The sequence below is a fragment of the Xenopus laevis genome, chromosome 2L, assembly GCF_017654675.1.
Source record: "Xenopus laevis strain J_2021 chromosome 2L, Xenopus_laevis_v10.1, whole genome shotgun sequence".
Lineage (NCBI taxonomy): Eukaryota > Metazoa > Chordata > Amphibia > Anura > Pipidae > Xenopus > Xenopus laevis.
In genome coordinates, this window is record NC_054373.1 from 168,389,453 (window position 1) to 168,411,104 (window position 21,652).

General features: G+C 41.1%; 1 protein-coding gene across 1 annotated transcript; it reads left to right on the forward strand.

The window, feature by feature from the left end:
- Positions 1-337: 337 nt before the first annotated feature.
- LOC108708729 (sterile alpha motif domain-containing protein 9-like) lies at positions 338-20,108 on the forward strand. The gene is made up of 3 exons (XM_018247752.2): positions 338-530; positions 13,890-13,934; positions 14,928-20,108. The coding sequence occupies exons 2-3, from the start codon at positions 13,931-13,933 to the stop codon at positions 19,706-19,708; spliced, it is 4,785 nt and encodes a 1,594-aa protein (XP_018103241.1). The 5' UTR covers positions 338-530; positions 13,890-13,930; the 3' UTR covers positions 19,709-20,108.
- The last annotated feature ends 1,544 nt before the right edge of the window (positions 20,109-21,652 follow it).

Consider the following 21,652-nt stretch of genomic DNA (forward strand, 5'->3'; position numbering starts at 1 on the left):
ATAACATATAAACATAAATTCTTATTTAGGAGATTCTGTGGACTGTGTGTAAGATATAGGTGTAAAATATAATGGTATTGGAGTGAATAACTGTAGGATATGTTAGAGATATATGATAGGAATTGAAAGGCTCTACCATCAAGAATGTTTGGCAATGTTTCCCCTAAACTGTGCATGTATACACATGAATCTTGAGCTCAGCACATGCAAAGACTTGTGTATGAAAATATATACAGTAGTCCTTATTGCAAACCATCCACCACTCGCAGACAGAGGATTTCTGCATAACGGGAAATAACAGGCCCTTGAGCTTCCCCAGCTAGCAGCTCCAGCCACACCTAACAACTCAGTAAAGCGAAACTGAAACTGGGAGGCAGACTAATATAATGCAGATATAAAGCAGATATAGTGCAGATAGTTGGAGCTCCGTTTCCTGTTGCCAGCGCTGAGGGAGAAGGGGCCCCATCACATAAAGTCTTGGCCCGGAGTCCAGAGACTGCACACGCTGATCCCATTCTGTGTCCCCCAAGGTGAGTATTTATGGTGCTGCTACAAAGGGCCATTGTACTGATGGGGTGGATACAGCAAGACCAATAGCTCTATCTTTGACTTTGTCTGCCCAGAGCACATTGTCCCAAAAGCACTGCTCTTTGACTAGGTGTTCATGGGCAAACTTTAGTATTGCCTTGATGTTCTTTCTGGGATGAGATTCTTCATGGCATATCTCCCATTCTTCACTTGTGTGGTCTCTTTGTGGTGAGAGATACGTGAAAGTCTAGGATTCTAAGAGACTTCTATCTACTTCTTGGGTTGGGGTTGGGTCTCGGGCTAAACTTGCTGACAGTGAAATCTTCTCCAATTGTAAATTATCTTTTGGACAATGGAATGATTGATGTCCAATTGTTTGGGGATCATTTAAAATCCCTTCTCAGGCTCATAGACATCTATAACTTTTCTTCTAAGTGCCTCAGAGAACACTTTTAATTTAGGCATGATCATACCACATACTTTAACAACAAAGAGTAAACCAAAGACTAGAAAAACAAATGATGAAGACTTGGGGCAGAACTGCAAGAGTTGAATGTCTGAATAATCCACAAATTAGGGGACAGGTAAAGGGCAGGAGGGGGATGCCTATACAACTCCTTCCCTCATGAATACAGTACTGTAGAACATGAGCAGCACTGGATGAAAGAGGGTGACCACAGGTCTTTGTACTCTGAAATAGAACTAAGATATCTGCAGCAATTACTTTAGGCTACGCAGGGTACAAAATACAAAAAAAGCAGGTTGTAACTGTTTCTTGCACTCTGCACCCTGATGTTTAAATAAAATAGATTCCTTGAAGATGTTGTGTAACCGTGTTCTACTTATTGAACTTTATTCTCATTGTAGGTATGTGACTGAGTGATACATGTAGGTGGGGCAAGCGATTCGTTTAGGTATGTGAGTGAGTCATACATATAGCGGGGGGGCAAACGATGCATGTAAGGGGTGAGTTATAAATGTAGGGGGGTGAAGAAACATGTAGGGGGGGCAGTGATGCTTGTAGGGGGCACTTCATTTTTCCTCTTGCATTTCGGTTTATTTAAATTATACAATGGATTATACAAAATGAATGTTACATTTGTTATAATATAACAAGTATTGTAATAATACATCCATGTTATCTACCAGTATGATTGAAATTTAAATATCTGTATGCTAAAAGTCACAGATTGTCATGGGGTGTACCTACTTCTTAACATGACTATATGAAGCACCCTTGGGTGCCCCATTGTCCCTGCCCCTCCCACTTTCTGTGCAGAGCATATTTCTGATTTTCTATTTATAAAAGGGAAAGGCAGCTTTTCCAGTAAAGTCACTTTTCACTTAAAGGGATACTGTCATGTGAAAACATGTTTTTTTTGACAAACCACATCAGTTAAAAGTGCTGCTCCAGCAGACTCAGTTGCTCCAGCAGACATCAGTTAATAGTGCTGCTCCAGCAGACTTCTGCATTGAAATCCAAGTAAAAAAAAAAGGAAACAGATTTTTTTATATTCAATTTTGAAATCTGACATGTGGCTAGACATATTGTCAGTTTCTCAGCTGCTCCAGTCATGTGACTTGTGCCTGCACTTTAGGATTAGGGATTTAGCGAACTGTTCGCCGGCGAACTAGTTCGCGCGAACTTCGACTGTTCGCGTCCGCCGAATGTTCGCGAACGTCGCGAGCCACGTTCGCCAATAGGCGTTCGCGTCAAAAATCGTTCGACCATTCGACCGCTAAAATCGAAGGATTTTCGTTCGAATCGAACGAAAATCGTTCGATCGAACGATTAAAATCCTTCGATCGTTCGAATCGAACGATTTTCGGATGTTCGAAGTTTGCGAACAGTTCGCGAACTGTTCGCATTTTTTGCCGGTGTTCGCGAACGGCGTTCGCGAACACATAAACGGCAGTTCGCTACATCCCTATTTAGGATGGAACTACTTTCTGGCAGGCTGTTATTTCTCTGTAACTGAATCAGTCTCAGTGGCTCTTTTACTATTGAGTGTTGTTTTTAGATCTACCAGGCAGCTGTTATCTTGTGTTAGGGAGCTGCTATTTGGTTACCTTCCCATTGTTCTGTTGTTGCTGGGGAGGGGAAGGGAGGGGGTGATATCACTCCAACTTGCAGTACAGCAGTAAAGAATGACTGAAGTTTATCAGAGCACAAGTCACATGACTAGGGACAACTGGGAAACTGACAATATGTCTAGCCCCATGTCAGATTTCAAAATTGAATATAAAAAAAAATCTGTTTGCTCTTTTGAGAAATGGATTTCAGTGCAGAATTCTGCTGGAGCAGCACTATTAACTGATGCGTTTTGAAAAAAACATGTTTTTCCCATGACAGTATCCCTTTAAATTTACTTGAGTTCCAGGCCTCATCCTGATACCCCAGCTTGTCTTTGCTTGTTTAAATGCACGGCTGTGATTGGCTAGCATCTTCCTACTGTGCTTCTGATACTGTTAGAATATGCCCACCCTTGATTAAAAACACATGGACAATAGCCAATCTTTGGAGAGTTCCAATAAAGTGGTCCTTTTTAAACATAATGATAACCATATATTATTTATCATTGTCTACACATGATTGGGGGGGGGGTTCCGCTATGCATGATAATGCAACTAATTTGGAAGGTCTCATGTCTCCTGAATGTGCCATTATAAAATATGTATAGTTTTATAGATTTATGACTTGTATAGGTCATATATAGGTCAGAATCTCCCAGCAGTACACTACTAAATGTTCGAAGCACTGCATCATAAAACTGCATACTTTAGATTTCAAGACCAAAACTGCCACCAACAGCAGGTTTACCCTAGAAAGTAATTATTTTTGAAAAAAGAACACATTCCTATGAATCCGAAATGGGTAAATATTTGGTTTGGCTCTAAACTATCGAACTGCAATTCTTTCAGAAAGGTATTGGGTTTTATTAAAAAAGATATTTCTAAAAAATCACCACAATTTGCAGCATCTTATCATCCCATATGCCATTAGGTACCAAGATAAAACAACCTTAATAAGAATGCCAGGGATCTATGAACTGCTCGATGCACCAAGCGGCTCTGACGGGTCGGACGGGTCGGTCGGGTAAAAATCCAACCTTCCCAATCGATATCGTGGCCAGATATCGATCGGGAAGACCCGTCGGAAGCCCCTATACACGGGCAGATAAACTGTCAAATCGGTCCAAACGACCGATATCGCCCGTGTATGGCCACCTTAAATCCAACCCTGTGTCTCTCTGTTCCCAGCCTAAGTCCAACCCTGTTCCACACAATAATAAAGTGCTCAACCTCTGTGTATAATCCTTTAGGATCCGATGCTGAACAGTTTACTACCCAACCTGCCATGGGTCAAAAGTTACAAGTGAAGTTGAAGGAACTGCAGCACACTGTTAGGGTGAATCAAGTTTGTAGCTTGGTAATTTATTGGTTCAAACAAAGGTAGACAAAGTGTGCTGACGCAGGCCGTCCTCGCTTGTTTGTGCACACCCGCGCACATGTGTCCTTGTTTAAAGGCTCTGGAAGAAAGCTTCAAAATGTAGGAGATTGTTCCTATCTGTAGCCTTCCTATAGAGATTGGTTTTAATTTTGTCTCCTTCTCTCGTGATCTGTACATCAAGAAAATTCAAAGTTGATTTATCAGTGACCAATGTAAATTTCAAAGTGGTTTCTCTATCATATAGAAATTGATGAAACTAACATAGACTGTCATGTGTGCTGTCCCAAATGAATAACAGATTGTCAATGTATCTTAAATACAGGAAGCAATGTGTCTTTTTTTTTTTTTTTTTTTTGTTCCGTGGAAAAATCTGTGGTATCTAAATAGTAGTGAATCGCTGCAAGGCCAGAATCATGAGCAATAGATGTATACAAGCTTATAACATCAAAACTGACCTATAAAACATCATGTTCAGGTAATGTGATTTTTCTTACTAATGTAAGCAGATCTGTTGTATCCTTTACAAACAATTTTGCCTGTAATACTTTATCTAAGTATATTGCCAGGGGGAATAATAGAGAGTCTGTACCTGCTACAATCAGCGACCTGGTGGGTTTTTGGACGTTTTTGTGTATTTTTGGTAAGCTGTAGAAAACTGGCGTGATAGGGTTCTCTTTAATGAGGAAAGTTTTAAGATCCTTCTCTATTACCCCTTCCTCTGCAGCCGTAAAGACTGTGTCCATGATGCATTCACGTGATGCTATTTAACACAGAGCAGTGCGTATGATTATAGGCTTGATAAAAGGCCAGTAAGGCCCAAAATGTTGCCTTTCTTTGTCTACCTTTGCTTGAGCCAATAAATCACCATGATAGAAAATGGCTTCAACCTAATAGTGTGCTGCAGTTCCTTGGACTTCATAAGTCCCACCCTGTGACTCATTGCTCCCAGCCTAGTCCAACCCTTTTGGGCTCATTTATCAACACCGAGCAAATTTGCCCATGGGCAGTTAGTGTAGTAGACAAGCAGTCAGCACAACGATTTTCACTCTTTTTTAGTAGATGGTGCACGTCCACCAGTGGCCACTTTCCACTGGCACCACAAAATGACAAAAGACTTCAGGACAGCACCAACAAATTCTTTTATATTAAAACGCCTTTATTCGTGCTTCACAGGGGCATCACGGCAACGTTTTAGGCCACATGGCGAATAAAGGCGTTTTAATATAAAATAATTTGTTGGTGCTGTCCTGAAGTCTTTTGTCCCATGGGCAGTTACCCATAACAACCACTCAATGATTAGCTTTTTAAAGCTAGCTGCAAATAGAACAATGAATGCAGCAATTCAATTGGTTGCCATGGGTTACTGCCCATGATCAAATTTGCCCAGTGTTGATAAATAACCCCCTCTGCTCCCAACTTAAAGGAGTTCATACACAAGCAAAATTAAGCTGCTGATTCGGGTCATTTTGACTCATTCGGCAGCTTATCTGCCAGTGTGTGGGACCTCGAGGATTGCAATGGCTAGTTGATGTGGTCCTTGTCCTGTTGGCTTGCATGCCTGTGGGGATTAGCCTGATATTGCCTACATTTTGGTGGGCATACGGGGGGAAGATCACCAAAGGTCTTCAACTTTGCCAAACTAACAGCTCTCATAGTGTATGGCCAGCTTAAATCCTGCTTTGTGTCTCCCTGTTCCCAGCCTCACAAAGTCCCTCCTTTTGTGTCTTGCTCTCAACCCACAAAACTGCAATTCTCTCCTAAAGTTATTTGGTTTCATTAAAAATCACCACAAAGCTTCCATTTTGCATCTTATCTCCCATATGTCATTAGGTACCAAGAGAAAATATCCTTAACCCTTTAAGTGCCAGCAGAATTTCACATTTTGGTTACGCGAAATGCCAGCCGTTTTTGAAACATTTTGTGCTCTCTCACTTTAGGGGCATTTTCTGAGGGGAAACCTATAGTTTACCTAGGAAAACTATACATTGTTTTTTTCGGTAGAAACTGAGCTTTCTAAATCTGCCGGAGTTTTCATGTATTTCCACCTGTGCAAAAAAATTTATAGTGCTAAATACCAAAAAAAAAGAAAAATTACCATTTTTCATCGTATATCAATTTATACCAGAAAAATATTTCATTTTAGGGATGAAAATCCAACTGATTTGGAAAGCCTTATGTCTCTCGAACGTGCCAATACCAGATATGTATAGTTTTAGGGAGATTTAGGATTTCTGTACAGCAAAAACTCCCGGCAGTATATTACCGAATTTTGAAAGCACTAAGGCAGAAAACGGCATGCTTTAGATTCCAAGGCAAAAAATCCTGAAACCGTAGGTTTACCCCAGAAAACCATACATTTTTGAAAAGTACACATTCTGCCGATTACAAAATGGGTAACTATGTCTCTCTACTCCCAACTACCAAACATAAAAGCTTGTCTGAAAATAGCGGTTTTTTCAAAAAAAAATTCAAAATTCTGAAAAATCATTTCAAAGGTTTTATTTTGCTGCTCCACATATCCCAAAACTATATTAGGTACCAAGAAAAAGCACCTGAAATATGATTGCCAGGGGTCCACTGAACAGTTTGATACCCATTATGCATAGGTTTACCAAAGTATCTGGCATTTAGAGACACCAATATGAAGTTAGCACATCCAAATTGATCAGGACTTTACTTCAGCTACTGAGAAATCAACACATTGACTGCATTTTTTGTGGGGTAAAAACACAGAAATATATGTTTACCCCCCAAACCCATATATTTTTGGAAAGTACACATTCTACTGAATCTAAAATGGGTACCCATGCCTTTCTGCTCCAAACTACTGAGTCGCAAGGCTTTCCCAAAATTGTCGGTTTTGGTGAAATATCTGAAAATTGCCTCAAACCTTCAACTTCCCAGCACCATATCGCCCATGTATCATTACGTACTAAGAAAAAGCACCCTAAATATGATTGCCAGGGTTCCTCTGAACATTTTGGTGGTCATTGTTCATAAGTTTACCAAAGTATCTGGCATTTAGAGGCCCCAAAATGAAGTTAGCGCATACAAACAGTCCCGTGGGTAACTTCAGCTAATGAAAGATCAACACATTGACTGCATTTTTGTGGGGTAAAAACACAGAAATATATGTTTACCCCCCAAAACCCATATATTTTTGGAAAGTACACATTCTACCGAATCTAAAATGGGTACCCATGCCTTTCTGCTCCAAACTACTGAGTCGCAAGGCTTTCCCAAAATTGTCGGTTTTGGTGAAATATCTGAAAATTGCCTCAAAGCTTCAACTTCCCAGCACCATATCACCCATGTATCGTTACGCACCAAGAAAAAAGCACCCTAAATATGATTGCCAGGGTTCCTCCAAACAATTTGGTGGCCATTGTTCATAGGTTTACCAAAGTATCTGGCATTTAGAGGCCTCAAAATGAAGTTAGCGCATACAAATAGTCCTGTGGGTAACTTCATCTAATGAAAAATCAACACATTGACTGCATTTTTGTGGGGTAAAAACACAGAAATATATGTTTACCCCCCAAACCCATATATTTTTGGAAAGTACACATTCTACTGAATCTAAAATGGGTACCCATGCCTTTCTGCTCCAAACTACTGAGTCGCAAGGCTTTCCCAAAGTTGTCGGTTTTGGTGAAATATCTGAAAATTGCCTCAAAGCTTCAACTTCCCAGCACCATATCACCCATGTGTCATTACGTACTAAGAAAAAGCACCCTAAATATGATTGCCAGGGTTCCTCTGAACATTTTGATGGCCATTGTTCATAAGTTTACCAAAGTATCTGGCATTTAGAGGCCCCACAATGAAGTTAGCGCATACAAACAGTCCCGTGGGTAACTTCATCTAATGAAAAATCAACACATTGACTGCATTTTTGTGGGGTAAAAACACAGAAATATATGTTTACCCCCCAAACCCATATATTTTTGGAAAGTACACATTCTACTGAATCTAAAATGGGTACCCATGCCTTTCTGCTCCAAACTACTGAGTCGCAAGGCTTTCCCAAAGTTGTCGGTTTTGGTGAAATATCTGAAAATTGCCTCAAAGCTTCAACTTCCCAGCACCATATCACCCATGTGTCATTACGTACTAAGAAAAAGCACCCTAAATATGATTGCCAGGGTTCCTCTGAACATTTTGGTGGCCATTGTTCATAAGTTTACCAAAGTATCTGGCATTTAGAGGCCCCAAAATGAAGTTAGCGCATACAAACAGTCCCGTGGGTAACTTCAGCTAATGAAAAATCAACACATTGACTGCATTTTTGTGGGGTAAAAACACAGAAATATATGTTTACCCCCCAAACCCATACATTTTTGGAAAGTACACATTCTACAGAATCTAAAATGGGTACCCATGCCTTTCTGCTCCAAACTACTGAGTCGCAAGGCTTTCCCACATTTGTTGGTTTTGGTGAAATATCTGAAAATTGCCTCAAAGCTTCAACTTCTCAGCACCATATCACCCATGTATCGTTATGCACCAAGAAAAAGCACCCTAAATATGATTGCCAGGGTTCCTCCGAACAGTTTGGTGGCCATTGTTCATAGGTTTACCAAAGTATCTGGCATTTAGAGGCCCCAAAATGAAGTTAGCGCATACAAATAGTCCTGTGGGTAACTTCAGCTAATGAAAGATCAACACATTGACTGCATTTTTGTGGGGTAAAAACACAGAAATATATGTTTACCCCCCAAACCCATACATTTTTGGAAAGTACACATTCTACAGAATCTAAAATGGGTACCCATGCCTTATTGCTCCAAACTACCGAGTCGCAAGGCTTTCCCAAAGTTGCCGGTTTTGGTGAAATATCTGAAAATTGCCTCAAAGCTTCAACTTCCCAGCACCATATCACCCATGTGTCATTACGTACTAAGAAAAAGCACCCTAAATATGATTGCCAGGGTTCCTCTGAACATTTTGGTGGCCATTGTTCATAAGTTTACCAAAGTATCTGGCATTTAGAGGCCCCAAAATGAAGTTAGCGCATACAAACAGTCCCGTGGGTAACTTCAGCTAATGAAAATCAACACATTGACTGCATTTTTGCGGGGTAAAAACACAGAAATATATGTTTACCCCCCAAACCCATATATTTTTGGAAAGTACACATTCTACGGAATCTAAAATGGGTACCCATGCCTTTCTGCTCCAAACTACTGAGTCGCAAGGCTTTGCCAAATTTGGCGGTTTTGGTGAAATATCTGGAAATTGCCTCAAAGCTTCAACTTTCCAGCATCGTATTGTCCATGTATCATTACCAGCATAAAGCATCCTAAATATAAACATAGGGGTCTACTAAACAGTTTGATGCCCAATATGCATAGATATACCAAACTATGTGGCGCACAGAGACCCCCAAATGACAATATGTATAGACATTTTCACGGCTGACGCGCTGGCTGCTGCAATATAACCACTCGGTGTGTGTATTATGCGACATTAGACCACCTAACAGTACAGAGACCCCAGAAAACCATATATTTTCAGAAAGTACACATTCTGACGAATCCAATATGGGTAAATATGTGTTCCTACTGCAAACTGCCAAACTGCAAAGCAATGCTGAACGTAACAGTTTTTATCAAATTTCTGAAAATCGTCACAAAGCTTGAATTTTACCCCATTATATGCCCCACATTTCGTAACTTATCAGCATAAAACATCCCAAATATGAACGCCAGGGGTCTACTGAACACTTTGATGCCCAGTATGCATAGATATACCAAACTATGTGGCGCACAGAGACCCCCAAATGACAATAGTGTATATACATTTTCACGGCTGACGCACTGGCAGCTGCAATATAAGCACCTGGTGTGTGTATTATGCGACATTAGACCCCCCTAACAGTACAGAGACCCCAGAAAACCATATATTTTCAGAAAGTACACATTCTGACGAATCCAATATGGGTAAATAAGTGTTTCTACTGCAAACTGCCAAACTGCAAAGCAATGCTGAACATAACGGTTTTTATCAAATTTCTGAAAATTGTCAGAAAGCTTGAATTTTACCCCATTATATGCCACACATTTCGTAACGTATCAGCATAAAACATCCTAAATATGAACGCCAGGGGTCTACTGAACACTTTGATGCCCAATTTGCATAGATATACTAAACTATGTGGCGCACAGAGACCCCCAAATGACAATAGTGTATATACATTTTCACGGCTGACGCGCTGGCTGCTGCAATATGAGCACCTGGTGTGTGTATTATGCGACATTAGACCCCCCTAAAAGTACAGAGACCCCAGAAAACCATATATTTTCAGAAAGTACACATTCTGACGAATCCAATATGGGTAAATAAGTGTTTCTACTGCAAACTGCCAGACTGCAAATCAATGCTGAACGTAACCGTTTTTATCAAATTTCTGAAAATCGTCACAAAGCTTGAATTTTACCCCATTATATGCCCCACATTTCGTAACTTATCAGCATAAAACATCCTAAATATGAACGCCAGGGGTCTACTGAACACTTTGATGCCCAATATGCATAGATATACCAAACTATGTGGCGCACAGAGACCCCCAAATGACAATAGTGTATATACATTTTCACGGCTGACGCGCTGGCTGCTGCAATATAAGCACCTGGTGTGTGTATTATGCGACATTAGACCCCCCTAACAGTACAGAGACCCCAGAAAACCATATATTTTCAGAAAGTACACATTCTGACGAATCCAATATGGGTAAATGTGTGTTTCTACTGCAAACTGCCAAACTGCAAAGCAATGCTGAACATAACGGTTTTTATCAAATTTTTGAAAATCGTCAGAAAGATTGAATTTTACCCCATTATATGCCCCACATTTCGTAACGTTTCAGCATAAAACATCCTAAATATGAACGCCAGAGGTCTACTGAACACTTTGATGCCCAATATGCATAGATATACCAAACTATGCGGCGCACAGAGACCACCAAATGACAATAGTGTATATACATTTTCACGGCTGACGCGCTGGCTGCTGCAATATAAGCACCTGGTGTGTGTAATATGCGACATTAGACCACCTAACAGTACAGAGACCCCAGAAAACCATATATTTTCAGAAAGTACACATTCTGACGAATCCAATATGGGTAAATATGTGTTTCTACTGCAAACTGCCAAACTGCAAAGCAATGCTGAACATAACGGTTTTTATCAAATTTCTGAAAATTGTCAGAAAGATTGAATTTTACCCCATTATATGCCCCACATTTCGTAACGTATCAGCATAAAACATCCTAAATATGAACGCCAGAGGTCTACTGAACACTTTGATGCCCAATATGCATAGATATACCAAACTATGTGGCGCACAGAGACCCCCAAATGACAATAGTGTATATACATTTTCACAGCTGACGCGCTGGCTGCTGCAATATAAGCACCTGGTGTGTGTATTATGCGACATTAGACCCCCCTAACAGTACAGAGACCCCAGAAAACCATATATTTTCAGAAAGTACACATTCTGACGAATCCAATATGGGTAAATAAGTGTTTCTACTGCAAACTGCCAAACTGCAAAGCAATGCTGAACATAACGGTTTTTATCAAATTTCTGAAAATTGTCAGAAAGCTTGAATTTTACCCCATTATATGCCCCACATTTCGTAACGTATCAGCATAAAACATCCTAAATATGAACGCCAGAGGTCTACTGAACACTTTGATGCCCAAAATGCATAGATATACCAAACTATGTGGCGCACAGAGACCCCCAAATGGATATATAGTAGATAAAATTTACAAGGCAAAACAAAATAAGGCAGTAAAGGGTGAAATGCAAAAAAATCCAATAAAACCACAAAAATCAATGTTTTTTTTCCAGACTAGTGTTATCAGCTGTCAGAATCACAGTTTGAATATTTTAGATGGGCCAAACAGGTTATACGGCTAGAAAAAAGTGAACACAATATATGCAGAGCTGAAAATGCAATAAAATGGCTAAAAATTCAATAAAATGGCTAAAAATGCACCAAAATACCCAAAATTGCAATATAATCACCGAAATAACATACAAAAGGTATTGCACAGTACGGTTAGCGAATACGCTATGCGTAATGGCAATAAAACATTTTTTTCAGCCAAAAAAAGAAACGATGCGATAAGAAAAAAAAAAAAAGGCCACAATGCCATGTATGTGCGTGTGCGTGTGTACAAATGGTAAATTACATGTTATGTGCGCGTGTGTGCGTGTGCACATGTGTGTAAGTGCAGTGAGTGTAAGTGACCCCCCCAATCCCCAAAAATGTATGTGTAAGTGTGTGTAAGTGTGAATCTAAGTGTGTATTACTGTAATAAGTGTGTGTTGGTGTGTTTGTGTGTGTAATTGTTGCACTAACCTGAAAAAATCGCTGGAGACTGTTGCAGGCGATCAGGAAGAGCCCCTGGAAGACATCTGCCTCGTGGTTCCTGTCTGTGTGCTGTGGGGGCGGAGATCGACGATCCGGTGCAGGCTGCAGCAGCAGGACACGTAAGTAACACGTGCCTGCTGCTGTTTTTGGGCCCCTGGGCGATCGCGCCCCAGGGGCCACTCGATCCCCTGCTCTGCTCGTTGCCTAGGGGCAGGGGATCGAGCAGGAACGGAGCGAGCGGCTCTAACAGCCGCTCCTCCGCTCCTGAAACAGGAAATGCTGCAGAACGTAGAATCTACGTTCTGTGGCATTTCAAGTACCTTTGCCACAGAACGTAGATTCTACGATCTGTGGCATTTAAAAGGTTAATATGAATGCCAGGGATCTACTGAACAGTTTAATGCCCAGTGTGCATAATGGGTAGCATGTAGATCAGCCAATGTAGTACCCAAATTGAATGCAACTGATCTTGTTACATTCAGGAGTGTATTTTGGTCCAGTGCTGCTCTAGGCACTGGACCTGTGTGTGCCCATATGCACATGCATGATCAGTGTGGGACTGGCCCACTGGGATACCAGGAAAAGTCCCGGTGGGCCAAGGTGTCAGTGGGCCCTAATGCTGCTAGACATTTGGCTTATTTCATGGTCATTCCCTATTTCTATGAGAACAAGGTGGCTAAATAGGTGGAATAATAGTTTATAGTATGTAAAGAAAAGGAGAATAGATGAGTGAGGAAAGGAAGAATAATAGTACTAATGGTCTAAGATTAATTGGTGGGCCCCTAGTCAAAGGTTTTTGGGTGGGCCCCTGGTGTCCCTGTCCAACACTGTGCATGAGGACATAAGCAGACGTGAGGTCACAACACACTGTGTGTACATGACAAAGATCACTCCCATTCGAGCACTACAGGACACACACCCCTACTCTCCACCTCTGCTGCTGGATTTCATGGGGAATATCCAGCAGCAGGGGAAGCGGCTGTTTTTTGTTTTTTTTATTGCAAAGCTTTTATTTACCATATAGGCATCCTTGGACCACCCCCTTAAAGCTGCTGCCCTAGGCAGCACTGAGGGCCCACAGGTGCTGCAAAACAAAAGGCCCTCCTCTCAGTCATCGAGGGGCCCCTCCCGACCTCCAAACTCCTGTCCCTGCCGCATGCGAAAAATGAGCCATGTGGATGCACAGGCCTGGACTAACAATCTGTGAGTTCTGGCAAATGCCAGAGACAGTCACTATTTATTGGGCTGGTGGGGGCTGCTTGGGCCTCTGTGTACTTGGAATGCCAGGACCTATTTTGATTCCCAGTTCGGACCTGTGCATGCGTGAGCACTGGTACCCTGCAACAACAGTTCTTTATGGGGCAGCCAATCTGGGGAGCAGGTCTGGGCTGGTGGGGACCCACCGGGTTTTTTCCCAGTGTCCCCCGAGCCCAGTCCAAATCTGACCATAAGGCTTATGTTAGAGCAGTCACTGCCCATGAACCCTTTATAAACTTACTTTTTTTCTGCTTTATTCTATAGAGCCTGAATGAGCAAACAGTAAAAAAGAACGGTTACATCAAATGGGTAAGTAACTTATTTAATTTGTATAAATACTTAAATATCTAAGTCTAGCCAAAACTCCCCCAGTCAGCTTCAGTAACCCATTTCACAATACAGTTTTAGGATCTATTATTGGAATGCTGGGATATGTTTGGATATGTTATTGGGATATGTTTGGATATGTTATCATTCCGTACCTCAGATTACAATACCATAAGACTACTATTAATCAGTTAGATATTAAATAAACTTGATAGAATTGTCCCTGACTCTCTGGTCCAAGTGTACATACCACTCTGGGTCACTGCAAGTTCTGCCTTTTGAATCTCTGCTCCCAATCTACATCCTGCTCTGTGTCTATCTGCTCCAACACAAAGTCCCACCCTGTGTCTCTCTGCTCCCAGATTGACAAAGTCCCTCCCTCTTTGTCTCTTCTCCTAGCTTGACTAAGTCCCTATCTGTGTGTCTCTGTTCCCAGCCTAAATAAGTCCTCCCCAGTGTGTCTCTGCTTCAAGCTTAACTCCCACCTTGTGTACTGTATCTGCTCCCAGCCTAACTCCCACCTTGTGTATTGTATATGCTCCCAGTCTAACTCCCACCCTGTGTCTCTCTGGTCTGAGCCTAAGTACCACCCTGTGTCTCTGCTCCCAACCTAAATCCCACCCTATGGTTCTCTACTTTCAACCTAAGTACCGCCATGTGTCTCTCTGCTCCCAGCCTAAGTTCCATCCTTTGTCTCTCTGTTCCCAGTCTAACAAAGTTAGTTGTGCCAGTCTGACAAAGTCCCTCACTCCGTGTCTCTGCTCCCAGACTTATTAAGTCCCTCCCTTGCAAAAAATCAATAAAACAAAGGATTAAGAAATGCTTACAATATTTTATAAAATAAAAGACCTACCCCGCTGTTTTGCTTCAGGCTTTTGTGAGGACCTCCGTAAAGTGCCGGCTATGTTCTATAGATTATATGTGCAGTGGCAGTACTTTTTACTCACAAATTAAAATGTTGCCAATGTCTTACAGATTCACAGCTCTTGCCTCTGGACGACTGGACTGAGATCCATGTCAGGGACTGGCTGCGTATGATTCGAATAAAAGAAGAGTATGTGACCAGGATGTTTGAAGAGGAGGTGACTGGACCGGTGCTGAAAAAAATTACAGAAAAGTATCTGGAAAAGCTTGGCATGAAAGCAGGACAAATTCATCTTTTACTGGTTAGTAGGGATGAATTGTGCACGCAACAGAACAGTACAAAAGTTGACCAGAATAAGCTCCAGTCAGGAAATAGTGACAAACACCCGAGTGGGAAAGAGAAAGAGACTGTGGAAAGACCTGCTAAAGGCAACAGGTCAGAATCCCAGGAAACTGTTCCACATGAAACTCTTCCACAACTATCACCTCAGAAAAATAAAAAACAAAAAGGCAACAATGTAAGTGCTGGGGGTCCCAGTTCCGAGGGCAATGCTAAACACCCACTCAAAATGTGCAGTTTCCGAGAATTTGGCCAGGAGGACAAGACTTTTACCTACATGAAAAACCACCGGTTGTCTCCTGAAACTGGAGTAATTGACCTGATCAGGCCTTGCCATGAATACAAGTCATTTGCTACTGCAGCCACGTTGGACAAAATCAGATTACAGGCAAAGTTCTCTGCTGAGGTGTTCAGATTTGCCACTGCCTGCCTGAATGTAAGAAGCAACGGCACAATACACTTCGGTATCATGGACAGTGTCGAGGATAAGGGCTATGAGCACGGGCAGATTGTTGGCATTGCCATCACCCAGCTAGACTGGTATGCAGATGCATTAAATAATATGAGAGAATGCTTCCAAGACCCAAGTGCATTTGCAGCTGCTAGGCTGTGTATTCGCCCCCCAATATTTATTGAAGTCTATGACAAAGATTCTGATACAAAGGCATTTGTTGTAGAGGTTGATATTGAAGCTACATTGGACAATGTTAAAGATAAAGTGTTCCAAGTGCGTTTGCCTTACATCAATAATAATAAGATTTGTTACAAAGCACAAGCTACTTATGAGCGGAATGGAACAAAGTCAGAGCCTGTTAAAGTAGAAGAAGAACTAGGTGCATTTAGACAAAGGTTTAAGGAAGCAGATTGTCGCAGGAAAGACGCAGAGTCCAGGGTCACCTCTCAGACCAAAGATGTAGAATACTTGGGCAGAAGGCTGTCTGTGCTTATTACCAATGGCAAGCAATATTTTGATGGGTCCCAATGGTATGTGATTGTGACAAACAAATTTGGAGAACACCATCTGCAGCACCTTAAGTTTCTGAAGCACTTAAACATATTATGTGTCTTTGATTTTGATCCGGATTCAGACAGCACTGGACTCTGTTCTAAGTTCAAAGAGTTCCACGCCACCAATATGTACTCTCTGGAGAGCTACTCGAACGAATGTGGAAGGAGTAAGGATGAAATCATTAGCAACCTGTGCCTCTTCAGACAAACCTGCTGGATTTTTTGCAATGGACGCTCAAACTTTCTAGGTGAAGACCAGACTTGTAATGAATATGCTTGGATCAGGACTAAAGGGAAATATTTAAATAGGGCGATTTCTTTTATCTGTGAAGAAATTATTAAAAGGGCTTCTTTCATTGTTCTCTTCATGCTGATGTCACCTGCTGAAAAGCCAATAGCCGAAGCTTTCTTTGAATTTTATAGAGAGATGAATGGCCTGGATTACATTCTTTGCATTGCAGAAAATAAAGAGCAGTATGAGAAATGGGCCAGACTAGCACAAGAGACTTGTCCAAGGGAAGAGCTTGAGAAGAGAAGCATTGTGGGCATGCAGTTAAGTCACATTGATGGAACTGTCCAAGAGATGATGCCTACTACAGATTACCAGAGAACCCTACCTGTTTCCACAAATGGACTGTGCATTCTGACAGTACCTGAAGAGGAGAGAATGCCCTCACTTGATATATTATGTGTCAATGAGTGCAACAACATTAACATAGATCAGATGGACAAAGAAGAACTAAAGAAACTTGAAAGTTCATTTTATCGAGGAGGGAAGATCAGCTGGAAACATCTATGGCTCGCAGAACACAAACAATTTGGCACGGTTATTGAGCGACATGGATGCAAAGAGGTTGAACAAATACTCAAGGATATCTTACACAAAAACACAGTAAAGCTCCCTGTAGCTAGAATAAACATTGTTCACCAGCCTGGCAGCGGAGGTAGCACTGTAGCAAGACAGATTCTTTGGAAATACAAAAATGAATTGAGATGTGCTATAGTAAATTCTTTCTATTCAGTTTCACAAGTCTGTGAGCATGTCATAAAGTTTCGGGACTATGAAGAAAAGGAGCCCATTCAATGCCTTCCAGTTTTCCTTCTTCTTGAGGACTGTGATGAAGAGTATATTGACGATTTAAAGCATGACTTATCAGAAGCTATGGTTTATAAAAAGATCAACAATTTAAAGCCAAGATTTATCCTTCTGAGCTGTAAAAGATCTAATGACCCCCAAAAGCTTTGTAAAGCCTCCTATCACGACACCGTGGCAATTACTCACAAACTCACCAGAAAGGAGCAAGTGATGTTCCAAGCTAAAGCTAAAGAACTTTCTGCTTGTTTTGCATCTGAACTTATTATCACGTTTGTCATAATGAGTCACGGCTTTGACAAACAATACCTAAAAGACTTTGTTGCGCATGTAATGCATGATATTGACCACTCTTCCAATGTCACAAGATTAATAAGATATGTTGCACTCCTCAACCATTATGTTCAAAATTCTTATATCTCTCTTTCACACTGTGAAGAATTTCTTGGGATTAAACCTTATCTAAAAGAGAATCTACAAAAAGATAGTCAGAATAAATCTAAGGCTAAATTGAAAGAACAGGGCCAATTGAAGTCATCAGAAGAACAGCCTTCAGACAAGGGGAGCCAAACTACTTCCTCAGTGAGTGGTGAAGAAAAGTCAGAAGAGGGGTCACTGAGCCAATATAGTTTTGTAAACAGCTTAAATGATCAGGCACGATTAATATTTATTGAATTACGGGAATCCACCACTTGGATCTCAGGCATTCGCATCCTGCACCCACTAATTGCAGAGGAAATCCTTGTTCAGTTGCCCAGCACTTACCTTCAGAGTAAGATTGCTATGGACCTTTTGGAGGAAAAATCTCTACTCTATCACCGATTTGGTAGAGAAGACTTTGTGAAGTTCATCAGACAACTGTTTTTAAGACGTCACAAGAAAAGCAGAGGGGATATTGTAGACAGCGTCTTTTCCCCCTTAATTGAACATGTCTGTAAGACTGAAAACAATGTCAAAATGGCCATTAATCTCTTAGAAGATGCTTATGAGCATCTTGATAAAGATTCTCTTTTTGCACAGCAATTAGCTAGGATACATTATAAAAATGAAATGTTTGAGGAAGCCAAAAAATGGGCAGAAACAGCAAAAGCCAAGTCACCATATGATTCCTTTATTTTGGATACAGAGGGACAAGTATACAAAAAATGGTTTAATGTAAATTTGAACAAGCACCAAAATGATATCCCATCAGAAGAAGCAATCAACTTGATTGGACTTGCGCTTAGATCCATGGAATGTTTCAGGGCAGCAGAAAAGGCAGCAGGATCAGAGACAGAAACAATCAATAATTCGGGGTACTTTGGTGAGGTAGATGTAGGTTGTCGTTTACTAGAATTTCTTTCTACCCTGGAAATATTTTCCAAGGAGGACAAAAGCAAAAATACAGAACTTCTGCAGTACCTGCTGACAGACCATACACCAGAGGAGATAAAGAAACCTTGGAGCAGACTGCATGGTCAATTGAAAGGACTTTACCAAAATATTTACAATGCTCTAAAGTGGATTTCAGATGAAGTAGGCTACTTCCAAATGGATAAAACAGACGATGGTGAGTCTACCAACAGAATTGAAGATCATATCAACAACCCAAGAAGGTGGTTATTAAGGAAAACTAAGTTATTTGCCAAGTATTTTTGTAATCAGATTTTAACAAGCGATTCCCGCACTGTAAATGAATTTGTTCAGAAGATGAGGATTTATCAGCTTGGAGGTGGAAGTGCTGCAACTATTCTTGCCTTACTGTCAGATCCAAAAAATGAAAGGCCAGCAGGAAAGCTGGAGACTATCATAGATAATTACCCTAAAGATAGTAAACCTAACTCACTAGATGACATAGACTTGATCAATTACACTATGTGCCATATTGCTTTAGGGTGTGTAAATTCAGAGTCCTCAAAACTTTTGCCCTTCCAGAAGCTCCGAGACCTTTGCAAACGATTTCTGAATCACCAGAAAGAGTTTCCCCCCAGTGCCTACTTTCTGATATTCATGCTCTACTGGCCCGATGACAAGTTTCCTGAAAAATATGGGCACGATATCTTGACAGCTGCTGGGCAAACTGCAGGGCGACTACACAATAAGAGGCTGAAAAGTGTTCCCGTCAGGAAGAAAAGGACCAATGTGCACTTCTTTCTTGGTCATGGTCATGGACTGCAGAAATTTAAACACAGGAGTATTATAGAGAAGCAGCTCTCTGGCCCTTTAAATGAACGGACATTCAAATGGGACACAGATCAAAAAAACTCGGTAAAGCTACAGACCACTCTAAAGAAAGTACCTGGCTGGACGGAAAATGGCAAGGTTTTTACCAAGGGGCACAACAGCAAGAACAACATTGAGGTGCTGCCCCTGAACTATTCATCTATGCCTCATGGCAATGAAAACATCACATTTAACCTGGGATTTACATATATTGGTTTTGTGGCCTACAACATCCAGATAGCAGGATAGGAGTTGCTATCAAGATATGGGAGTCAAATGTGGAAATTAAGAGAAAATATAGCATTAATTTGCAGTGTGTGCATCCATTTTCTTTTTCTATAAATCTTCAGAAAACATATTGGGAGCCTGGCATTATTAGAAAGAATACTCATCTGATTCCAAGCAGCAACTTCTGAACTAATCATTTGTCTGACAATGGGACTCAAACAAAAATCTGATGTGGAAACTACATGTAACTTCTGCCATACAACACACTTGTCCAAAGATAAAAAAGGGATGGTGTCAGAAAGACTTTTTTTTTCACCAGCGAAGGCTTCACTACACTTCACACTTCTTCGCCAGGCGCAAATTCACTACCACCATGCTAATTCACTAAAATACGAAGTTGCATCTCTGCAGAAGAACGCTGGCGAAGTTTCACTAGTGTTAATTCGACAGCGCAAGCATTTCATTGCGAACTTTCGCTAACGTTCATTTCTGCCTAGCGAAACTGTAGAGATCCTATAGAACTTTTCTTTTGTGTACTATGTCAACTTCTTTTTAGATTGAACAGCTGCCCCCATGGCTACACAGCAGCCTGTTTATATAAACTACTAACGTGTTTCTGAAGCAAACACACAAGTCTTACCATTGTAGGACAAAAATACATTATACCCACTTTATGCTTTGCTGTTACTGTTGCTTTAATAGAGTTAAAGATTATAAAAATGATCTGATCTTTAAAGAAGGAAAGCTACAGAGAGTTTATTGCCAATAGATTAGCTACAATGGTGCAAGCCATAACACTGTATTCATCCTGTAGAATGCTTTACCATACCTGAGTGAAAAGCTTTAGAAACTCTCTAGGATAGCAGCTGCCATATTAGCATGTTGTGACATCATTTCCTGCTCTCTCTCTCCCTGCTCAATCATAGCTCTGGGCTCAGATTACAGAAGGGAGGGGATGAGGGAAGGGGAGAGGAGCAAACTGAGCATGCTCAAGCCATAGCCCTGGAGGTTTAAGATGAGAGAAGGAAGTCTGATACAGAAGCCCATGTGTACATAATAGAAGGAAAGAAATGCAGTGTTTCTTTTGACAGAGGATTACTTTTAGGGTTTACTGGCGTATTTATATAGACCTTTCAGGTAAAGGTGACTTAGTTTTAACCTTTACTTCTCCTTTAAATTAACATTTATAGGTGAGAATAGCCAACAGCTTAGAAGATGTGGCCAAGATAAATACTGTAGCTGTACTAACTGAACTACAGTAGAACCCCAAAGTCTCAATGCATTTCAATGGGTGCTATTGCTGGGTTTTCCTTTTTGTTTTCCTGGAGTTTACACCTCTATATTCGACTTGTCACTTGCCATCCCTTGCCAACCGCTGAATTTTTACATTTATAAAAATGTTACGTTTTAGATTTAAGGCTCCTGAAGTGCAAATGCAGAAGCAGTTAAAAGGAGAAGTGGGTCAACTGGAGAAGGATTGGGAAAGGACAGGAGACATTACAGTCAGAAGCTGCAAGGTGTGCTGAGGCAGGAGGGAGCAGGACACAATCCTGAGATGCAGTTAAAGCAGTGAGCTGTGCTGGGAAGTGGTGAGCTGGAAGGAGTGGGACATGACATGTTTTTGAGTGCGTAATAGGTCACCCATAAGTCTGGATGGGAAGAGCCTGGGGAAAAATGCTGTGGGTGGCCCAGGCCCTCATTGTTACACCATTAGCATAGAGGCTGTGGCACATGTACAGATGGGCATATTGCCCAGAGTTCAGGCTATGGTGCATTCCAGGGAGGGACGGTAAATATGTGTCCACCAGCAGATGAATACAGAAACTGGACCAATACTTACTGGTCTGCTTGATGCCAATGTTATTAATAGGGCAAGATACAAATTCAGGAAGTCGGTATTTAACTCAATAGGCAGGGGAAGAACACTCACCTGTCTGCAAAGCATTGACACTTGCCTGTCGGGCT